This window comes from Pollicipes pollicipes, unplaced genomic scaffold (genome assembly GCF_011947565.3).
Source record: "Pollicipes pollicipes isolate AB1234 unplaced genomic scaffold, Ppol_2.1 Scaffold_1600;HRSCAF=1878_pilon_pilon_pilon, whole genome shotgun sequence".
Classification (NCBI taxonomy): Eukaryota; Metazoa; Arthropoda; class Thecostraca; order Pollicipedomorpha; family Pollicipedidae; genus Pollicipes; species Pollicipes pollicipes.
The window spans coordinates 17,032,902-17,057,105 of NW_023595962.1; the positions used below are offsets into that span (position 1 = coordinate 17,032,902).

Below are 24,204 nucleotides of genomic sequence, written 5' to 3' on the forward strand. Positions count from 1 at the left end.
CCTGGATCTGCCCTTGTCGTCGATCGTGTGGCCTATTAATGACATACATTGGTGACAACACCGATGTCCGTCCGTGGCAGATGTTGCTGTTTGTGCTGGTGATGGGGCTGGCGCTGGTGGCGCCATCTCTGGCCGACACGCCAGCCAACTGCAGCTTCGAAGACATCCGCGGCAGCTGGACCCTCTACGAGGGTCGGCCCGTGGGCAACAACGCCATACACTGTCCCAGTCACAGTGAGTTTTCAGATCATCGGTCAACATCTCACAGTGCTATCCACTGCTCGTCTCACAGTGAGTGTGACGTATCAAGCGGACGTAAAGTGGGCAAGTTGACACAACACGCGGTTGGGGACCTCGTTGACTCCGCATGGAGACCACGTCCACAGTTTTGTCTTGCAGGTTAAGATGGAGGCTCAACACGAAGGGCATTGCGTTATTATTTTATTTGTATGACGTGACAGGTGCGATCTGTGGCGTTCTGTAGCGCATGAGTGCTCGTAACCCAAACTGTTTTTGTGGCTCACGACTACCCGTAACCCAAACTGTTTTTGTAGCTCACGACTACCCGTAACTCAAACTGCTTTTGTAGCTAACGGCTACTCGTTACCCAAACTGATTTTGTAGCTCACGACTACTCGTGACTCCACGTGCTCTTGAGTAAAGGGCCACGCAATGTGCTCGAGCTGTATATCAACCAATTGCACTTCCAACGTCGCCAATCTTTCCGAGATATGACGAAGTCATGGCTTTTAGGACGGGATGCCTCGAGACGGAATGCGAAGAAGAGACGTTAAAATGAAACGGTAGCCGAATTATGTTTGATCACACTTGTGTCCGGTAATGGCTTTCGGACATTTTTCGAGAAGCCATGCATGATTACACTGCAAATCACAATCCAAGAAATGCAACTGTTAGGCAGCCTTGCTCGCGACCAAAAGTTAGGCACGACGCAAGAGAAGGTCGAGGATACCAAGTGCAGCAATGCAAGTATTGACCTGGCCGTATTAGCAAAACACAGTGAGGGATCAAGGGTATGTACCAAACCGAATGTGCTAAGATGAGGGGTATATGAACTTGTGTCAAGACGTGCCATATCAGATCGGCATAATTTGGCCAAATGCCTGTCGCCCTGCGTGTCTCCTCTCTTGTCACCAGTCCCCGGTCTGCTCCAACAGACACATTCGACAAGAAGTTCAACGTGCTTCTGGAGTACCCTGACTTAGCCGAAGACCAGTACGGCAACGTCGGCACCTGGACCATCATCTACAACCAGGTACCGGCCAACCGCTTCACAACAGCTGATCGCACGCTACTGCGTTTGTACTTACGCGGTGCTGATATGCAGGCTATGTATGGTGGTTGCTTTTTCCTGCTTTCAGCAAAATTAAAGAGAACGTGGCAATATGACGCAGTAGGTTCTTTATTTCGTTCATCTCATCACTTGCTTTCTTTCATCGTTAACAGACTGTTCCTTGCAACCTCTTCCTCGCTGTTCTTAAGAGCACGTTGCATCACACGTGCTATTTTGACGCACGATCCCTCATGTAGCTAGTGATTCACGACGAAAGTCATGATTTAGGCGGGTAGAATGGCAATGCCGTGTTTCATATACCAGCACCCTGGCTGATGAGATGTTGGACCCATGCAGTTCCTATGAGAGCCCCATGATATCGATGTAACTCCTTCATGCTGCGTTGGAAGCTGTGTAAAAAAACACATCATGAAACATCGATGCACATCACCAGTATCCTCATCGTCATCATGATGTCCTGATGAGCATATTATCAGATACCCACTTGACGACCTTCTGCAGCGTTTCGTGGTGCGCTTCTTAAGCTGCGTCTCTCAACTCTCCTCTACCACCTTGCCGACGTCGTTCCACCCAGGGTTTCGGGGTCTGATGGGTCCCGTCTCTTGAATCTCCTCTGATACTCTTACCGACACCCTTCTGACGCCCCGTTCCAGGGTTTCGAAGTGCGCCTGATGGGTCGCGTCTACTTCGCCTTCAGCGACTATAACGAGAACGGCGACGGTAGCGTGGACAGCCTCTGCCATCGGACCAAGACGGGCTGGTCGCACGATTTCATGACCCACAACTGGGCCTGCTTCCGCGGCCAGAAGCTGATGCAAGTCGAGCCGGCGCCTGCCTCGCACCAGGTGCGTCCGCCGTGGCACGGATCAGGACACGGTCACGGGGCCAGGTTAAGGGTCACTGCCGGCGAGGGCGGTGGTGACCTTGTCACGATCTGGTGGAAAACAATAATTGGTAAATAAGATATAAATAAATCATAATTTATCAATTGAATGATAAAGACATAATAATGCAATGCTAATTTAATGATAAAAATGATAATTCAATGGTGCCGGTTTATCACAATGCTGGGTCTCGCAGGCTCACATTTGATCTCGCTTTGTGTAAACACAAGTGCTGGGGTGAGACACATGCGTACTATGGGTCTTGGAGGGATACCGGAGACACAGGAGAAGGTCTTGGAGGGACGCTGGAGATGAGGTGTGCCGTGATAACTTACTCCATTCCGCCGACGGTCCGGTGTGTGGACAGCTTCGGTAAACTGAGAGTACGGCTAATCTGGACGTAAACTATTTGTTATTATATTTGCCCAAAGATAAATGATACGGAAGGTAAACACACCAGTCAAGCACGCCGCCGAATTTACACGTACTACTTAGTTACAAATCGTGGTATTTGAGACCTCCGGGGTGTAAATGTAATGTGTTATCAAGAATATTCGTTAATAAGTTTGATGCAATTTCATATCCTCCTACGGCAGCGACGAGATCTATGCATCTATGTTTTTCAATATCCTCACTCTTTAAGAACAGCTCCGTGTTGCCAGAATCGCTCAGCCGCTCGCATCGCATGACTCCTGACTCCATGGCATGATCCCACGAGTCGTGACCCCATCGCCTCCCGTCGGACAGATGGTCCGCGAGGCAAGTGACCAGGTGATGCACAGGAACAACCAGGACCGAGTCAACTTCATCAACAGCGGTGACTTCGGCTGGACAGCAGCGGCCTACCCCGAGCACGAGCAGTTCACGCGCTTAGGTGAAGAGCTGGGCCGATCTGGTTTGCTCCGGTTTGAAGTCTTATCTGGGTCAGGGCATCTGCGCAAACCCATAGCATGCCCTTTCGAAGTGCAACACGAACCTAACTCTGAGGTACTGACTTTTAAGCACCGAACGTTTCAGCGTAAAAATGATCGCCCACGCGAGCTGCTACCCCGGCTTCGCTCTCCCTCTCGGCTGCCAGAGATTGTTCGGTGCGGCTGTCCCGTGACGCGGGGAGGCGGGCCAGCGGCGCGTGCGGCGCCTGGCACGGCACGGCCTTCAGGCTGCGGTGTTTCCCGCACCCATCCCCCGGCGGCGGTGGCGGTGGGCCACGTGCCGCCACCAGTTCGCCCTCGACAGTTGAGCTGGTCTGCTGCAACTGAACCCGCCCCGGCCAAATGTTAGGAAATGTGAGACGAGCCAGCGGTGCGCAGTTTGGACTTCCGTAACCAAAATCAGACCGAGTTGCCTGCCGTGTGACGAGCAACATGCCTCCGTTGCTAAGAAGCGAGACGCGTACGCCTCATTACTGCCTGTGTAATGAACAGCCTTATTTACAATCGCCTTCTCGCGAGGAAGCATCGCATGTTTGGCAAACTTGAAGCTCGTTTGTTTACTCCTGGGACACTGGACATTGGAAACTCTTCGGAGACTTAACCGCGCCCGGCCGGCGAGGGGGAGTTGACTTCCCCCTACGACTTCTCGAGCACAGCGCTTGTCCCGCAGTTTCTCGCAATAACATAAACTTGGAAACACGCTGTTCAAAATATCGCTCTTGTATGCCTTTGGTGTATCCATTTTGAACAGTGAACTGATCTGACACGATCCACGTGGGCTAACAGTAATAATCGGAAAGAACTCCCACAGTCTTAACAGTCTATTTCCGTGCCCTCCACATCCGCCTTGACGAATTAACATAGGTTTTAAGAGCACCTGTTGGGACTGCTATTTTTTACCTTTCGTGATCTCAAGTGACCTCACAATTGACCCAAGGTGAAAAATTTGGTACGCATTCCTCATGCTTTGACGAAGCGTTTAAAACTGTATCTGTGTTTTTCTCATACGGTGTCTGGAAGCTGGAGATCCCCGGGGAAGTTCACTTCCCCCGGCCGGGCGCAGCTAATACTGCTCGCACAGAGAGCACTGGCCGAACAATCCTGGGACTTTTGACACGGCTCAGGAAGGAAACGGCTTGGACAATGCGCATCACTTGTCCTCAGCGCCTTCCTTGAACACTGGACACTCTTTGGACCCCGGTGGATGTTCCGCCCGGCAGACATACAGCGCCGCTCCGGCGGGCACCTGTCGCGCGTGTACGGCATGAGCCGGCTGGGCTCGCCGCTCTCCTCACGCCAGGAGCGCGCGCTCCGCGACCGGCTGCCGCGCGCCTGGGACTGGCGCGACGTCCGCGGCGTCAGCTACGTCTCCCCCATCAGGTGGGACAACGGCAATCCAGCGCAGAGCTTGGGTGGGTTCATGGAGACTTGTCATGGCTATGATGCTGTCTGTGACCGCACAGATAAGCTAGCCACCGTCATTGGCACGTCGCTGTGGATGGAAATAGGTACGAACATCTGTGTGGTGAGATTCATCGATGGCATCTTTTGTCCTATCGGTAAAGTTGTTGATGCTAAGCTTTACTCGAGGAACTTTTGCCGTGTGTCATCTGCCCTGGCAAGACTCTCCTCTTCCCCTGGTCTCGACAGGCCATGGCCGCTACTGATGGATCCCGTGCCCCCTTCCGCAGGAACCAGGGAACGTGCGGCTCGTGCTACGCGTTCGCCTCGATGGCGGCGCTGGAGTCACGCGTGCGCATCCTCACCAACAACACCATGCAGCCTGTGTTCTCACCGCAAGACATCGTCAGCTGCAGCCAGTACAGCCAGGGCTGCGCCGGCGGCTTCCCCTACCTGGTCGCCGGGAAGTACGGCATGGTCAGTGTCAAGCGAACATAGGACGTGGTCAGTAGGCGTGAGCTGGATATAGCGTGTGATCGGTGGGAGTAAACCAGACACAGGGGTTCATCAGCAGGTGTCTGACTGGAAGGAGGTCATGGTCAGTAGGTGAGACATGGTTGCTAGGTTACGCTCAACGTACGCCTTGAGATACATCCGATAGTCGCCGCTCTGAATGGTATGATGGCCAGCAGTGGACTGATCTGTGTGTTAAGGTCAGTTATTTCTGCTGGCCAGCAGTGGACTGGTCTGTGTGTTAAGGTCAGTTACTTCTGCTGGCCAGCAGTGGACTGATCTGTGTGTCAAGGTCAGTTCTCTCTGCTGGCCAGCAGTGGACTGATCTGTGTGGCATGGTCACTTCTCTCTGCTGGCCAGCAGTGGACCGATCTGTGTGGCATGGTCAGTGCTCTCTTCTCTAACCAGTGTTCCTGTGGTGAACTGTGACGTAGGCCGATCGCCGGCTCTGGCCACCTACCAATGGTAGAGAAGAGAGAGAGGAGAGGTCAGGTCAGAGGTCGCGGTGAGCCACCGGCCCGGCGGTCTCACGCCCTCTGCCTGTCTCCCTCTCCTGGCAGGACTACGGCGTCGTCAAGGAGTCGTGTAATCCGTACAAGGGCACAGACACCAACCAGTGCACCACCGACCCCAGCTGCCACCGCATCTTCACCTACGCCTTCCGCTACGTTGGCGGTGGGATGAGGACTGAGGAGAGGGTGGGGGGACGGGAAGGGCAATAGTTGGAAACACGCCCCGCCAGCTGGCTTTAAACTGAGCAGATTTACGTGAACATCAACAGAGACCTGGCAGACAACTTTTTTATTGGACATGATGGGATTGTGCCGTGATCTTACCATATCAGTTTATGGTCTATTAACGCAGACAGATTTAATAAAGACGAGGTTTTTTTGCATATCTAGTAACAATTCTGCATCACCGTGATTATGGTTTAGATAAGGCATCAAATTTGTCCGCGTGAATGCGTGTTATTTCGCATGCACGTCACTCAGCACGTAAACGACAATTTTCTGGCGAGAGTCTCGGTGGACTGACGGTAGCACGCTTTTCCGCAGAGGATTTGTCAGCGGCCGCAGGTGACCGAGGCTGATGCGCGATCTGGTGGAGTGTGGTAGACTGGCGATGACACCGATTCCGGCAGGGTTCTACGGTGCCTGCAGTGAGCTGGAGATGATGCGCACGCTGGTGGAGAAGGGTCCGCTTCCGGTGGGATTCGAGGTTTATCCAGACTTCAGGGACTACTCGGGCGGCATCTATCATCACGTCACCAGCACCAGGAAGTTCGGCTTCGATCCCCTCGAGGTGGATTACGCTATCGTCGTATTTCAATATTTTTTTTAGCACTCTCGTCGCTGGCTGATAATGACGCTGTTCAGTAGGAACTGTTTAAAGTTGGAGCAGAAAACTTATAAAAACTTTTGAGTTTAAAAGTTGGAGCAGGTAACATCGAAAGTTCCAAGGCATTTCTTTTGGCGCAACGTCGCTAGGCGTAAAACTCCATTGCCAGCTTGTGGGAGGGAGGGGAAGATTCTGCCTCAAAACCTTACCCAAGATGTGAAAATAACGCTGTTGGAAGCTGGAGATGTGTTAATGATTGACATTCGTGGCTTTTGGTGAAGGTAGGGCTGAGTCCAAACGCGATTCGTTTAACTGTTAAATCAGGTGTCCACGTGACAAAACTAACTTGTTCCATATGGTCCAGTGCGCCCTGCTGACCCGGCTGACCTCAACAGCTTACCAATCACAACGTCCTGCTCGTGGGATATGGGGAGGAGAACGGCAGGAAGTACTGGAGCGTCAAGAACTCCTGGGGAGACAACTGGGGCGAGGAGGGCTTCTTCAGGTATGCTCGGTTGGCTGGAAGCACATCCTAAGTTTCGCGAACGGCTGCCAGAAGCAATCTGTCTCAGCCCATTATGGATGTCAGTGGGACGTTTTGCCTTTGTCGCTCAGCAATATTTTGACAGGAAGGTTATTAAATCTCTTCGCTTCCCTAATTATGTTCCATGATGCAGCTTTTGAAACATTGTACGCAGTCTTCCCGAACCAGGCTGTGCCTCTCATTTTGTTTTCCCCTTTCTGTGTGTAAATGTCAAGTCATGATGATGGTGGCGACACCTCGCGGTGATCCGCCAACTGCCAGTGCTTTGACTATCCGCCGCTTCCGCAGGATCGAGCGCGGCACCGACATGTGTGGCTTCGAGAGCTTGGCCGTTGACATTGACGTGAGCCCCTACTGAACATATCAGTAGCACATACTGCTGCAAGTCATTCAATACTGATGACATCAGTATATCCTGATGGCGCCAGAGCACGGGTTGATGCTCTAGCCTAGATTGATGGCACGATCGACGATTGTCAACTGATTATCAACTCTTGCTCCTTATTGCCAATGACGTCACAGCAACTGAGTGACGTCATCGGTGTACTAGCGTCGGCGTCGTGGAGCGGAACGCTGAGGGCGCGCGTAGTCGTGCCAGGTCGACGACTGTTGCATGTCTCTCCCTTATTTAGTGTTTGTTTCGATGAAGTCTGCTTGCAAGCGAGACTGCAAAATATTTAATGCTATTTCCATGTTGGATCGCCTAACACTCATGCCCTATTTCTAAAGCCAAGGGTGCGGAGGATTCATGTATTGTATCTGACTATCTTTACATTGTAGTACTCGTGCGCTGCCGGCCTTGCTGCGGTGTGTTCCGGATGCGTGCACCCCTGCGAGGGCCGGTGATGCTGTGCCGGCGGACACGCTGCCAGCAGCCTGTGACCGGTCGCGGTCGGTAACCTGGGCTAGCCCAGACACACGTACACACACACACACACACACACACACACACACACACACACACACACACACACACACACACACACACACACACACACACACACACACACACACACACACACACACACACACACACACACACACACACACACACACACACACACACACACACACACACACACACACACACACACACACACACACACACACACACACACACACACACACACACACACACACACACACACACACACACACACACACACACACACACACACACACACACACACACACACACACACACACACACACACACACACACACACACACACACACACACACACACACACACACACACACACACACACACACACACACACACACACACACACACACACACACACACACACACACACACACACACACACACACACACACACACACACACACACACACACACACACACACACACACACACACACACACACACACACACACACACACACACACACACACACACACACACACCACAATACCATGTAATGGACGACTTCAGCCATTCGTTGATGCTGAGGGCTTTCTTCGGACACGAAGAGCTTCTTTTTGGTAGGCTATCAGCGTGTCGTTTGCGTGTCAATGTTGCTTTCTGGATCTGGGTCAAGTCCTGCCTTGGCGCTCCGTCTCTTAAATGCATAACAAGTCGTCTAGAGAGACGCAGTTATGATACCAATGTAGTTTATCCCACGACACCCGTAATCTTTGCAGAGACAGGGTGGCTAAATGTACCACATTGACACACTTCCAGTGGTAAATTGGGATGTCACGCCATTTTTCATGTGAGTGTGAGTGAGTTTCAAGTTTGTCAAGCTTTTTTCCTGTTTTTTTTTTGTACTGGACGAGTTGAAGGTGGTCCGTCGAGTTGGTTGCCTCAAATGATTTACGAATGTTGTGTTCGCCGCGTTTCGTAAACCGATGAGATGTGACCTAGCTAATACAGTTGTATCATCTTCCCGACTTTGTTGGGGCTTTGGTTTGTGTAAGAGATTACGTTTCTTGCTTTAGCTAGTTCACGATTTTAAGATCATTTTCAGGTAAATAAGGAATGAAATAATATCGTAATTTATGCTGATCTACTGAAGTGTGGCCGGTGGACTCAAGTCCCTATAACAACTGGCTTTGCGGCAGGGCTATAACAAAGTATCCATAAGTTGTTCATAGCATTAGCGAGGAACATTATTCCCATAGATAAGACAGTAGTATTAGCCTTATTCCTCGGATAAAAACCAGGAGAATGGAGATATAGTTGGGTTATAGCATAGTTGGAAACCCAACTATATCTCCATTCTCCTGGTTTTTCTCCGAGGAATAAGGATGATACTATTGTCTTATCTATACAAAATGTTCATTTTATATTTCGGATTGTTAACAACACACGGATCTCGGACGTCAATTTCAATCAGTAACTGTAGTAATAATATAACATAAGTCACATATCGCAAACACGTAGTTAATGGTTAAGGATAATAGTTTGTGATAGGAAATGTGTGGCGTGGCTTCCCGATAGCCTAAAAATGTGACTAAATGTGGCAAATTTATAGTCATGGTGCTCCGGCGACATGACGGCCCTGCACTGGCCCTGCTGGCAGCATGCAGGGCAACATGTGCATTATACGCCGTTCTTCAGTCCTGCTGAGCATTTGTGTGCGAGTACCCACCATGACACTCTCCTCATGCTTATGTTATCATGTTGCCTTAATTGTGTGCTAAAGCAGCCAACAAACAAACGAAACCTATAATTTTAGTTCTTGCACCCACGTTATACTGAACTTTGTCATGGAAGGTGCGTAAAGGTAAGTTTGTCGCGCAAGCAAACGCGATTTGAGTTGATCTGAGCCCGTTCACACATTGCAGCTTGACATATCATAGACCTGGTTTCAGTCATGCCAGTCTGACAGCTCACAGAGGATCTGATATAAGCCTTGCTCGGGTGAGGGTCAAACTGATCCCCCGAAAAGCTTTTTCACAAAAGTTCCTGAACAACGCGGCCTAGCCGTGCCCAATTTTGCATAGCTATGAAACATCGCTAATGACAATGCTAATGGCGGACCGTTTGGTCTAAAAAGTCTAGGTATTACTTGCAAGGTTGCTGACCTGCGGTAGGTCAAAGTTAGGGCAACGGACTCAGCGAGGTCAATTTCTAAGGAATCTTTCAATCCCATGCAACAACGGAGTCCTAGGAGAAGCCATACACCTCTGAGATACTTCCTTAGGCAACACAACAATTGAATAAACATATTTTATTGACTTAGGGTCAGGCGTGAAGGTCAGACCGAGGTAAAAACCAACCCGTTTTATTACGCTAAGGCTTGCTTCATGAGGTAGTTATTGGTGCTGATTTCGAATTTACTGACGGCAAGAACCACATTATACATCTTTCATGGACTTCTTAAGGGTTTTAATAGGTCACTGACCTAAAATAACCTAGGTCAACACTTTGTTTTCAGGAGAACACTGCCTGACGTTATCACTGTCGCTCATCCAAATGCAAAACTCATAGTGGTCCTGTATGATCTTGGTTACCATGACCTTCGAAAGGTCAAAGAGGTCACTGACCTTAAATGAACATGTGACCCTTTGGATAGGACATATATCTAGGCTCTGGGGGCATTTTGGAGGCCAACCCAGAGTTTGACCTTGTTTAACCTCATTTGACCCGAACATGACCTAGAAACCCCAAAATTGGACCTAATGTGGACTTCAATTGGGCGTAAGTGAGTTCACGTACCGGCCAAGACTTCCTGTGAATTGTGTGTCTCCAGCTTTCTTAGTCCTTGAGGTCTAAGGGGGTTAAACTGACCCCGATTTGAGGCATTTGGGGCAGCCGATGTCGGCGGAGAATGTGAGGTGTGGCCGGCAGTTGAGTACAGATCTCGTTAGGGTTGCGTGTGTTGTCTGGGTGAATGTGGACTTGGTGACCCGTCGGCCGGGCCGTGCCGTGACATGTTGGCAACGGTATCGGGGAAGTGGTTCTGTGCTATGTATGGCGAGCTATTCAGCCATGCGTCTGCATTGGCCATGGTTCGTGTCGCGTTGGCTGACTTCCCGGTCTACGATGGGTCAGTGTCACCAGACGGGTTCATTCGCCATTGCCAACGTCTGACGGCACTGGCTGACATGCATCTCTGCCGAACAGCTCTCCAGATTCATGACGGTGAGGTGACGCGGACTTGCTCTGCAGGTCGTGAAGGACAGTACCGACCAAACGGACGTGCCCTCCTTACTGACGAACATGTTCGATGCCAAACGACCGGAGGTGGCAGCTACTCAGCTAAGTACTGCTCAGCAAGGCGCAATGCCTATTTTGGAGTACTCTTTTCCTACCAAGTGGCTTGTCCAGGATGCTTCCTGAGAGTTTTTTGACCACGCTGATGCGTGAAAAAGATCTGCGCTCCAGTCTGCCAAGCTACAATGTATCATCCTTTTTCGTGGGATTATCGGCTAAAGAGAAGATGCTACTGTCGCGCCAGGGCGTGGCGTCGTTCGACGCGGCTGTCGGCGAGCAAAAGCGAGAAGGGCGCGTCTCCCGCCCGTTGAGAAGCGAGCGACGCTGTTCGCACGTGCACTGGTCGGAGAGTGGAGCAGTGCATGTGGAGGGCAGTGTATGTCCCATGTCACTGCCAGCTTGTCTCGACGCGGCCACGACCTCGCCACACCGAGGGACTACTGGCGCCTCGAGCGTTATGGTGTCAGATCGCCTGAGCGCGCGGTGGGCGGTGCTGGCCGCGGCTCTGAGCGGTCACCGCAGCAGTCGGCTACCACCTGGCAGAAGTGCCGCCAGCCACCGTCTTCGATTCGCTCACCAGATGGCGGTGCGCGCCGTACAGATTTGCCAGGCGGGCGGCGGCGCGCGACATGCATCCTGCATCCTTGCGGCGCCCCGCTTGTCCGGGGCAGGCTGCACGCGCCAGCCACGAGTGGGCCGAGAGCCTCTTGGGAGGGGGACCCCGACCGGATACCCAGTGCGCAAGCGCGTGCTAAAGCTCGGCGGTTGGCCCCCAGGCGCATGCAAGTCTACCCCACCGTTAACTATTGTTTTTCATCTCAGACCCCTGAAATGATCAGTTCCGGTCGAAAGGGCTCTAATCGAAACATTCGAACCAAACCAAGCATGTCGACATTACCGGCGTTTCGGTAAGCGATGCGCTCTTGCACACTAACAGGCGAGTCAGCCTTCTTGACAGCCTCTTACGTTCAGTTCAAGGCACTGCCCGACTGATGTCAGCGTCAGGTCGTCACTCAAACGCGTAAGGTATCTATTCCCTCAACAAAGAGGTCGCAGGGTGAAAGGAGAAACAACTGTAGCCGAGCTCATTGTGGTATATAACCTTTCGCACGATTTAGTTTTCGGATGGGATTTCGCTTCCAATGTTGTGTTAATTTGTTCTGTGAGCACTTTGGTTTAGTTAAAATTGCGACTCAAAAAGACTGCGTTTGTCCCTTCACAATCAGCTGTGTTTGTCGGTCAAGGCTGACCAGCATTGGTCGTGTGAGAGCGCTCGTGGGAAAACGCTCAAGTAACGTTGAAATATGTTTTTAACTGACAACACCGTTTACGTCGACAGAGATCCCAATGTACATTCGCAACGATCTAGTCGCCGGATCACCATGGATAAGCGGAGCGTCATTGGCAATGCAGAGCGGATTGACCTTGTCGAGACGCGTCAGCCCGGGCCTGCTGGGGAATCGCCGGTGACGTCACAGCCAGAGTGAACACGATGTCAGTTGTTCAGTGCATTAGCGGGCAGCATTCTTCACATAGATCAGGCAGTAGTAATGGCCTTATTCCTCCGAGAAAAAACGGGAGAATATATCTGTACATGGGTTGATATTTCGGCAGCATGCCTTTATCGAAACAATAGCAGGAGGGCATTCAAAAGAAATGATACATCGATGATTATGCCGGGGCATGGACGCATGGACAGCGTTCCCATGAGGGGTTTTTAGAGTGCATGAACATCCAGCATCCAAATCTAGCTTTTACGGTGAAGCATACGTGGAACGAAAAGGGGTCCCATGTTTTGATACTCCGGTGACGGTGGAAAGGAAGAACAACCGCACAATGTTAGAGACGGAACTCTTTATCAAGCCCACCAACTTTGATATAATTATGCACTGCGAATCTGTGCATCCAACATCCACTAAACACAACATATTTCGTAGCATGTTAGGTAGGTTTCTTAACAACTCATCAAAAAGTGGAAAGGAAAGAAAGAGCATGAACAAAATCTGGACTTTACTGTTAGGCAATGGATAATCTCTGCGAGTTTGGGGTAGAATGCTGGAAGAAGTAAAAATGTCTAGAGCGCTTGGGGGGGGGGGGGAAGGGGGAGGGGTAGTAGGAGACGGGAAGGCGTCCTATCGAAAGACGGATTCTTAACGCTTCCTTACATAGATGAGCATTTGCTTTGGAAAATCCAACACCCTGTTAAAAAAATCAAAACTGTGCGTGCGCATAGCTTGGAAGACCGACGCTAAGCTAAAAAAGTATCTGGTGAAATCGTCCATCTCAAAGCCTAAGCACCCAGGTGGCAATACATATCATATATGCAGTTCTGGGTTTCAAGGGGTTTGCACGCAAAAAACGTGGTTTACGAAATAAAATGTAGGCTGTGTGGAAAACTTGAGGGGACATGGACTGTTTTGGGGAGTCCAGGCGCCCTACACGTTTGATATATAATGAACACCTGCGAGGCGCTAAAAACAAAGCAAGAACTACCCCATTCAGCGACCATTTTTTGGCAAAACGCACTCAGCCTGCAATTGTGGGAGGTAGCTCTTTATGGACCCTATGCCCATTCTAGAGCAGTCATCTACAGAGCACAGGACCACCCAGACAGGAAAATACGTGAATTTACTTTTACAGAAAATTGGCGACCATGTCTTAAAATACAGGGCGCATAATGGCCGATTATGCGAACGTGATATAGTGCCTTTATGTGTGATGTGTTTAAGCTTAAAATCGTTTACATGTGTAAGTGATGCCTAACGCGTGATGTGCGATGCCTGTTCGATAGGGTGTGTCATCGAGGGGGTGAATTTCTTGGAATCAACTGAGACAAGGTTTTTCCTTGGCACACGGATGAAAGATAAGTTTTCAGGTTTGTCACACCGCACCGATGTTGATATTCGTGAAGTGAGAGCAGTTTCCTTGATACGCCAAGGCGGTCGCATTTGATACTAGCGCCACCTATTTTACGCACTGGGATCATCCTCCAACAAGTCTCAAACTTGTCACTTTCCACACTACTGGTACCTGGTGGATTATGTATGAAATGTATATCGTGAAGAGCGCCAGCAAAACATTGCGAAACGGATTTTAAGCTGTCTTTTTATTAAAACACATTATTTTTTTGTAAAACCCAAAGCTGCGCAGTTATGAGAATGCTCCAGCGGACCGCGGTAGGCTCAAGTTTGCGATTGTAAATACATTATTGTGACGCTGATTCGCAGTTTATACGCTTGTTGTGTGGGCGTTATGGGTATAGTAGTGTATTTTTGCCGGTACTGAAATATTTCTTTCGATCAATTACTTGCATGAGCATGCCGAAGGCTACACGGTCGCGCACAAAACATTTTGTGATGGGCCCCCCGGCTCCACTGTCCCACCACCAACTGCCGACCACGGGAAGGCCTTGAGCTACGTCAGGTGACTGAGCGAATCGAAGAGGAATCTCACTAATACCATCTTCAGGACCACGCTGGCAGAGACCAGGGAACTGTGGACAAACGTGGCGATCCCCGTTCATCATCTAAAATACGTGACAAGATTGATCGACAGGAATTGATACGATTCCAACAGAGCTATCAGCAAGAAATCAAAGAAAGAGAGTAACACAGTAACGCGGTCACCGCGAAATTCAACAAGCTTCTCGATGTCGCGAAATGCAAGTGCAAGTCTCGGTGCAGCTTTCCATGCCCGGTATTTCTGTTACCGTGCGATCTCCGCCAACACGCGTTTTGAGTCTCCGATCTGTGACCAGCTGCTGTTTGGGCCGGCGCATCGAATACGCAGGCTCGTCACGGAGCAACATGTGCGTGGGGTCACCCTAACCCGCTGCCCCCCCCCCCCCCCCTCTACGCCTGCGGTACAGGCCGCGGAACTTGTTATATGCATTAAGTTGTACACCAGACGGTATACGCTGAGTCATATGCTGTGTATGGTTTTGTTTGCATCCCATGAGTTGTCCTAAAGAAGTGAAAGTCTAAGGCAATGCTAACCAACATACTCGTACAACGAGCTCATGCACAACAGCACATAAAGTTTCCGTCATAGGGCAATTAATCGAACAATGTCTGATCCGCATATCAGACCTTAGACCGGAGCATTCTCGTACGACGGCTCAAGGAACGCTGGGTGGAATCGTTTCCATGCGCAAAGTATTTCGTACCGCTTGTCGCCCACAGCCTGGTGTTGCCTGCGGCAGCGGGCGCCGCCCAGCACAAAGTGACTGCAACGCCGGGCACCGGCTTGTGGCGATATCTCGATCGGCCTGAGCGTCACGAATTTAAGTTTTTGGGAAGAACTTTTGCTATGCAGTGTACTTTTGGACTCCTGCGCCAAATGATTTATTTGTCTCACTTGGTTTTGTTACTGATGATACACCCTACTGTTCAATTTAAATCACTTGCATGTATAATTGATGCGCGATGTGTGATGCCTTTTTATTTTAACTCGCTTGCGTGTTTAAAGGCAGCGTGGAGCGTGATGCTTATTTGCTTGAATTCGTCTGCATTTACACGTATGTTTGCGCATTTTAATTTTTAGACAGACACTGTATCGTGGTAATGGCTGGCAATCGCTCTTTGTTTAATCCCCTGAATGTTGGCGTCCTGTAAAAACTGTGGCTTGCCGTTTCAAAAAGAAATCTGACAAACCGAGTAGAATCATCGGCAGGTGACTTTGAAATCTCTTCTGCTATTGTTTCGATAAACGCATGCCGCCGAAATATCAAACCATGTAGATCTCCATTCTCCTGGTTTTATCCGTGTAATAAGACTATTACTACCGCCTTATCTATGTGAACGCGAATGTGCTGACGACGGCTGGTATGTTGGAAAAACCACTGATGACGTGTTATCGCGTTTTGCGGTTGACTCCCGCTTCACTGTCTCTCAGCGAGATAAATTTGCGACGTTGATCCGTTCACATCCGGAAGGATTTTTCCCCGGCTATTCAGACGTTGGCCAGTACAGCGGTGGCTATATTAGCTTGGAGCTGCGGGAGGGTGCACGGCTCAATTCATACGGCCACAACCAATTCAGTGCGCCCGTGGGGGCCAACTGAGGTCGCAGCTTGATGATTTACAGGCGTGTGGTGTCTTCGAACGAAGGAAACTATCCGATTGGAACTCTCCCATCCTTTTGGTTCCTAAGGGGTCTGAGAGTATCGGATTAGGCAGGACATGAGATCGTTGAATAAGCTGCTCGTCCTGAAGCAGTTTGTCTGCCCGACGGTTGATGAGTTTGTATTTTCTCTGCACGGGTGGGAGGTTACTTCAACACTTGATTTTGAGCACGCGTTCTGGAATTTACAGCTTTCGGAGGAATCGGGTACAATTTGTGTGCTTTACGTACTGCGAAAGACGTTTCGCCCTCGCCGAATGCCCATGGGCTGCGTGCAGTCATCTTACTTCTCGCGCCTAGTCATGCGAAGCGTCCTTGGGAGCTTGTAAGATGTACACGTGTACACAGACGACAGCCTGTATGATGTACACGTGCACACAGTCGACAGCCTGCTCACGAGCCCGGGGTTTGCACAACATTATGAGCTTTTGCGCACGGTTCTGGAGAGACTCCGCGGTGCATGGCTCAAACTTGTTCCAGATAAATGTCATCTTTTTCATACAACTTTGAAATACCTTGGTCATTAGATCACTCTTAATAGGGTTTATATTGATCCAGATCGTGTTCAGATAATAGCCGACCCGAAGCCACCTACGTCTGCAAAAGAAGCTATGAGGGTATAAGGCTTCTTTCCATCGTTACGTAGATTTACTCCGACTTTCAGCGCGGTATCAGACCCCTTGGCAACTTTATGCAACTTCGAGACATTTTTTCTGGAATGGGGAACTGGACCAACGCTTTTCCGGCCTTCGTGCAGAGATGGTGGACCCATAGCTCTAAGGTTTCCGCGCAGATATTTTCCATTCATTTTGTATGCAAACAGTAGTTCCATTGGATTGGGCCAAATTTTGTTTCAAATACGGGACGGGGAGGAGCACGTAATTGCTTATAACGAGAGTAGACATAGCAGGACTCAGGGGATTGTAGGATTTTTTAGATAGGAGCATTAATTTGCATTCAGGGCGTACAGAAATGTCACGAGTATTTAGCGGATGCTACGTTCACATGGGTTTGCGGCTGTAATGCGCTCTCAAAGTTCTGCGCAATCGAGATCACAACAACCCGAGACTGGCGCGCCGGAAAGTACGTGTCAGTCAATTCTGTTACTCCGTGGCACATAAACCAGATAGGCCATAGATGCAGCATGTGTACATGCCGTCCCACCCGCACGAAGTCTGTGACCTGGTGCAGCATGCGCTGGTGGCGGACTGCGCGGTGCCGGGTGCCCCGTCCGATGCGGGCGCCCCTGGCGGGATATTCGGGAAATGTGTGGAGCCGGCAGCGTCCCGGGCGGCGAGGTCGGCGGCTTGATGCGTCATTGGAAGCGGCCACGGTGCTAAGGCGGCGAGGTCGGTTTGATGCGCCGTTGGAAGCGGCCACGGTGCTATTACCGGCGCCCGTAATTCCCAACCAGAAATCGACGACGGGTGTAAATACCAAAAGCAACAACAGTCCGTGTTGACTGGCACAGGTGATGAGAAGACGCTTCATGTGCACAGCCAGAGGACAGTGCACATGCGGGAAGCCAATTTGTCGGCTGCAGATTTTCTCGTGCAGCTTTCTGTCAGGCCGGATTCCCTTTGTGTGGTGCCAGAAACATGCCAGGAATTGTAGAGCGATTTCCCATTATAACAGCCACGTGGACGGTCGCGCGTCGCCTCTCCATATTAGAGAGGAGAGCAGGCCAATCGGTTTTGCCTGCGGGACGGGATAATACTCCGAAGAACTCAGCCGACAGATGTCGATTTAATCGCGTGGCCCGTTTCTAAGTGTTTTGAGTTCCCTTTTAGCCACCCTGACGTATCCCATCACGCTCACGGGAGCGGGGGGAGGGGGAAACTGCATGAGCAGTTGAGCAGATGTTGTTGTTGATTGGAGTTTTAGGGCGCGTCGACTACTGCGGTCATTTTGCGCCCATAACAGCCCAATGACTAGCTTCGGAGTGTGACTAAGAAATGACTAGAAAATACGTATTATTCAGAAATATAGACGGCTGAGTTGTACCAGGAGCGCGTCATTGATACGAAATTTTTGGCAGCCTAAAAACTTCCTACACGCGGTATCAACTATTCAGGCAGGAGTATATAAAGTGCAGAACTTAACATGCGATACAAACCTGAGGGTATTTTCGATATATGGTGAGCTGTCACATAGTAAATCGGAGAGCGTCAGGGACAGCGCCGCCGGGCCAAAGTACCTCAGACGCTCGACGCGTAGTGTGGGGCAGCATACGAGCACATGTTCCACTGTGAGCGTGGTGTTGCAGTGGCGACATCGTGGTAGTTCGTCGTGACATAGTAAGTGTCGATGTGTAGCATAAGTATGGCCGATCCGCAAGCGACACAGGGTTACTTCCTCCCGTCTACACTTTCGATAGGATGACTGCCATTCCTGAACAATCGGTTTAATGCTCTTCAGTTTGCTAGTGCCCATCGCATCCCATGCGCTCTGCCATTCCTCGCGCAAAAAGGCAGAGATGGCCGAGCACAGGTCTGTAGCGGGTATCGGAAACACTCTGCGACAGGGACGACGAGTAGCACGCTTTGCGGCGGAGTCAGCCAGCTCATTTCCCGCGATGCCAACGTGGCTCGGGATCCAGCAAATACGGTCTTGCCAGCCCGGTACAGAGAGTCGAGACGCAGTAAGATATCCTGTATAGGGGGATTTACCGGGCACAAACGGGTAAAACACCTTAATGCCGAAAGGGCACTTAGGGAATCCGATAAAATCACGTGCAGATTGTCTTCGCCCACCTCTATAAAACAAAGCGCCTTAATGATGGCCACAAGCTCTGCAGTATACACGGACGCATGGACTGGCAGTGTAAATGATCGCGTATCGGGACCACACACAAAAGCGGAACCAACACCCGTATCCGTTTTCGAGCCGTCTGTATACGTCATTGTGAACCCCTGATATGTTTCGATATGCTTCAGAGCTGTTGATCTGGCAAAGTACGGAATCATATTTTGCTTCCGAGCCTCCGACAATGAGACGTCGACAGTTGGCGATACCATCACCCACGGAGCGGTCGGCAGGCTACGTGGGCGTGCCACACCCCGGAAACTTAAGCCGCTCTCATGAAGAACATTACGAACACGCACACAGAAAGGCGCCACACGTGTTGCTTGTCCGGACTGAAAAACATGGGATGTATGGCGTGAGAACACGGCGTCATGTGTAGGGTGGTTTCTGGAATTGCGCGAGCTTACAAGCGTACCGCATTCCCAACAACTGTCTTCGGGTAGCCAGCGAAGGTTCGTTGGCTTCCACAAGCAAGCTGGCTGTCGGAGACGTACGAAATGCACCAGTGATGATTCTCAACGCAGCATGATGGACCGCATTCAAGATGCGTTTTACGGACTCAGAGGCGCCATCATATACAACACACGCATAGTCTAGCTTGGAGCGTATGAGTGAACGGTATAACAACAAAAGTGTTTTCCGATCTGCTCCGTACGATGTTCGTGCCACACATTTCAGTATGTTCAGTGCTTTAAAACACTTGTCGCGCAGAGTGGTAAGATGCTCCCTGTAGGTCAAACGCTTATCAAAATGTAATCCCAAAAACCGTGCCGCCGTATTGCAGGGGATCGACTGTCCATAAAGCTTAAGCGCCATGTCGGGACACTGACGCCGGCGTCGACAAAAGTGGACGGAAACTGTCTTCGAGGTGGAAAACCGTAACCCGTTGAGCATGCTCCACCTTTCCAAGCGAGCCACAGCCAACTGCAACTGGCGCGACATGGACGCTGCTGTGGCAGAGCTGCACCAGATGGCGAGGTCATCAACAAAAAGCGAGCGACCAATCGCCTGGGGATGACTGTCCCCAACATCATTTATCATGACGGCAAACAACGCAACACTTAGTACACTGCCCTGGGGTGTGCCGTTCTCTTGTGTGTATCTTTTCGAGCATACGGAACCGACACGGACGCGGAAGAAACGGTCAGCAAGAAAGTTCGCAAGAAAGGTAAGCATAGCTCCGCGTATGCCATACTGGAACAGCTTCCGTAAGATGCCATATCTCCAGGTGGTGTCGTAGGCCCTTTCAATATCGAAGAACACAGCTCCAACATGTCGCCTTTCCCTAAAAGACATGCGCACAGTTGAGTCCAAGGCTAAAAGATGATCAACGGTGCTACGGTTTTTCCTGCAACCACACTGTGCGTTCGAAAAGATATTGTTGCTTTCTAAAAACCAAGACAATCGTGTATGAACCATCCGCTCCAGGAGTTTGCACATGCACGAGGTCAGCGCAATTGGACTGTAGTCAGATGGATTCTTCCCATTCTTGCCAGGTTTCAGCAACAGAACTATAAGCGACTCCCGCCAAGAAGTGGGGAACTCCCCCGTCTCCCACAACTGGTTGAATGCCACCAACATAGCTTGTGTCGCTGTTGGTGGAAGTCGCCGGAGCATATCATTATGAATTAAATCCGGGCCTCCTGCCACGCTGCGCAGAGAGCAAATGGCAGACATCAGTTCAAACATTGTGAAAGGTTTGTTATATGAAAACTCTTCGGCTGTATGAAAGTTTATCTGGGCTGCTTCGCAACGAGCACGATGGCGTATGAAATCAGGAGCGGCAGTTGTCCGCCCACAACGCTCCGCGAACGCACGAGCCATTTCGTTCGCCACCTTAGAGAGGTCCAGTATGTCCTGGCCATTCATATGAAGTACGGGGTGCGGCACCGAGGAGTGTTGGCCTGCTAAACGCTTCATCCGCGCCCAAACCACCGAAGTCGGCGTTTGGCAATTTAGCTGGCCCACATATAAACGCCAAGACGTACGCTTGGCTTCCAAGATAGTGCGTCGGGCTGCCGCCCGAGCTCGTCGAAAAGCGATTAGGTTGTCCGTAGTGCTGTGTCGATCGAAGTCTCGCAGGGCTTTTTTACGCGCACGTATAGCGTCGCGGCACTGGTCCGTCCACCACGGAACAGGGGGACGACGTGGGGCACCAGATGTACGTGGAATGCTTTCTTGTGCCGATCGTAAGATTGTGGAGGTGAGTTCTTCTATCGATGCAGGCACATCCGCCGAAACGGAAGCCAACCTGGTTTCCACCCGTGCCTGAAATTCATCCCAGTCAGCCTTTCTAAGATTCCACCGTTGTGGCCTGGAACCGAGAGCTGCTCCGTTCTGGTAGCGCAGCCAGATGGGGTAATGATCGCTGCCAAAGGCGTCGTTGTCAACGGACCATGTCAGGTGTACCGCCAGTTGGGGGCTTGAAAGACTCAAGTCCAGCGCCGATGTCTGGCCTGACGGCAGCGTCATGTGAGTTCGGGCCCCGGTGTTTAAAAGACAGAGTGATTCATCACGTAAAAAATTTCGCAATGCCTGCCGCGGGTGTTGGTCTGGGCGCAGCCCCAAGATGTGTGGTGAGCATTAAAGTCACCCAGCAATAGAAGAGGCGGGGGAAGCTCGGTCACCAGAAATCTCATTTCTGCCGTCGGAAATGGAATACCAGGAGGCAAGTACAGCGAGCAGACGGTTATTGCACGACGCCCGAAAAGTATCTTAGCTGCAACAGCTTGCAGGTCAGAGTGTAAGACGACGCGCTGGGCAAAGACACTGTGGTGCACAGCCAAAAGAACTCCGCCATGTGCAGTTGGATCAGCTGGCGTATCCCGACGCATTACGGTGTAGCTCGGGATACTAAAATGAGAGCCAGGTGCCAGTTTGGTCTCCTGCAGGCAGGCGATGGCGGGACAGCGCTCATTCAGAATGACTCTGAGATCGTGTACACTAGTTCTCACGCCCCTGCAGTTCCACTGTAAGATACTTGTCACAAAGCTAAGAGGTGAGGGTAGCCATTACACACCTGGCTCACCAGCACAGCGCGCAGAATATCACAGTCAATAAGCCTGCAAGGGGGTGCACTAAAAAGGGGTCAAAGTCACACTTTAAGACGCGTCACAGTTCAAAAGAACTGGGCCGCGCCCGTTGCAGGACCGGACACCTCGGTCTGGGAGGTACGGCTCGATTCCGCAGAGCGGTGCTCCACTCTGGGCCGAATCCTTGGGCTTCCCCCGTCGGATGGAGACGGAGGACCGGCCGGGGGGCGCTTTGTGCCAGCGTGCCCAATCCTGGGTGGTGGAGGGGGAGGACCCATGGATGGGGCCCTGCCAGACGTCTGAGGACCAGCGGGAGGCTCAACTGGTTTTCTGGGCGATGGAGCACCGCTGCGAGGGATGGACTCCTTACCCGCCCCAGACGTACAGTTCGCCGCCTTTGCCCGTTCTTGTTCAGCCAGGCGCGCCCGCTTGGCATCGCGGGCGCGCCTGTCCGCCTCGTGCCGCTCCAACGTTTCTATCGCCAGCCCACATGTGTTCGCTGATGGAGTCGGAGGTGACGAAGGCAGCGGAGCACACGAAGCGGAGGCGGACGAAGGTGGCGAGGAAACCGATGTGGAGGCCGGTGGAGCCCGCGGGCCACGGCCACGCCGGACCACCGTTCAGCCCTTCTCTCCGGCAGGAGACGGCGGTGCCGTGGGAGTCGGCAACGCGGAAGGTGCCGACCGGCCAGGAGGCGAAGAGGTTGCCAGCACGGTCTCCTTCGACCGCTCCAGCGAGGGAGGGGGAGCCAGGGCTGCCAGATTTGACTCCAGCGCCTGGTTCGTCGACACAACCGAGAGACCAAACGACTTCAAGAGCGCTACAAACTGAGCAGCGGTCATTTGATCAGTGGAGGTCGGACGTGCGTTGGAGGTCTTAGCTTTTTCGGCGTACGATGTTCTTGGGTGGCTCTCCTCGTACAATGTTCTGGCCTCGCGAAAAGACATGTTGCGTGTGGTTTTAATGGATATAATTTCTTTTTCCTTCACGTACGCTGGGCACGTGCGGTCGTAAGTCGCGTGCGGAGCCTGGTCCTTGTCACAATTCACACAATGCACTTTCTCTGAGTCGCAAAGTTCCATTGCGTGTTCGGAGGAAGCGCATTTCCCACAGGCAGGCTTGTTGCGACAGTACTGTTTGGTATGACCAAATCGCTGGCAGTTGAAACATCGCATGGGGTTCGGGATGAAGAGGCGCACCTTGACACGTGCGTATCCCACACGTATCTCGGACGGCAAGTCAGGGCGACTGAACGTGAGTATAAGGTTGTTGGTGGGCACCAACTCTCCTCCCCTTCTGACGAGGATCCGTCGAACGGCGGTCACTCCAAACTCCGAGAGCTCCTCCACGATCTCTTCCTCGTCAACGTCACGTAGATCAAAACAGTTCACCACGCCCCTGGACGAATTTTTGGTGTTGTGTGGTGTCGCTGTCATTGACACTGTTTTTTCCAATTTACCGGCCCCATCCCGAACACTGTATGAAAATTCAGTTGCTTGCATAGCCCGATTCGCCTCCAGATCACTAGCAAATTCAACTTCTATTTTTCCATCCCGGAGCTTGTCACATCCTATAATTTTTCCAAATTTGTCGCAGCCATTTCTTCTCTGAAACGGTGAGAGGGACGCCAACCTAACCTCTTCACTGTGGAAGACGAGGATCCGTGGTCCGGGGATAGCAGAGTCTTTTCTGCATCCTTGGGTTATCGTGGTCCGACCCCCTTTCGAAGGACGGGTGTTTTTTGAGGTAGAAGATGCCATGCAGAAAGGGTTTTTCTTTCGGCACCGGGGCTCCCCACCCACCTCGGAGCCCAACTGGGGGACGGCCCACTCACCAGTTGGTGGTGGTGCCGCCAGGGCTACCTCGGTGCTATACGGGGCGGACGACGCCTCCCGCACGGCCAGGTGTAACCGGGGAGACCCCTCCCCGTCCTGACCGTGGTTCAGCGCCGCCGCCCCTTGACCCCTTAAGCCGCTGCGCGCGGCCAGGCGCCCCAAGCGGAGACCCGCAAGGAGCACCTAACCGCAACGCGAGCGACAAGCCGCTAGACCCGTGTGGGGCCCCACGGGCCCCCCACGCCCCCGGATATTCTGGCCAAAGTGGAGTGTTGGGACGCGCCGTGGCTGACCCGCACGACGCG

The 24,204-nt window shown here is 51.6% G+C and overlaps 1 protein-coding gene across 2 annotated transcripts in view; it reads left to right on the forward strand.

Annotated features, from left to right (window-relative positions):
• The window catches only part of LOC119090287 (dipeptidyl peptidase 1), a 12,288-nt gene extending 4,396 nt beyond the window's left edge, over positions 1-7,892 (forward strand). For both annotated transcript variants that reach the window (XM_037213074.1, XM_037213081.1), the window contains exons 2-11: positions 81-234; positions 1,176-1,273; positions 1,966-2,157; positions 2,944-3,070; positions 4,349-4,508; positions 4,820-5,006; positions 5,603-5,717; positions 6,184-6,344; positions 6,776-6,885; positions 7,213-7,892. In XM_037213074.1, coding sequence (XP_037068969.1) covers positions 81-234; positions 1,176-1,273; positions 1,966-2,157; positions 2,944-3,070; positions 4,349-4,508; positions 4,820-5,006; positions 5,603-5,717; positions 6,184-6,344; positions 6,776-6,885; positions 7,213-7,282 — 1,374 coding nt within the window. In that variant the 3' untranslated portion in view covers positions 7,283-7,892. The remainder of the gene's footprint in view (positions 1-80; positions 235-1,175; positions 1,274-1,965; positions 2,158-2,943; positions 3,071-4,348; positions 4,509-4,819; positions 5,007-5,602; positions 5,718-6,183; positions 6,345-6,775; positions 6,886-7,212) is intronic.
• Positions 7,893-24,204: the final 16,312 nt, after the last annotated feature.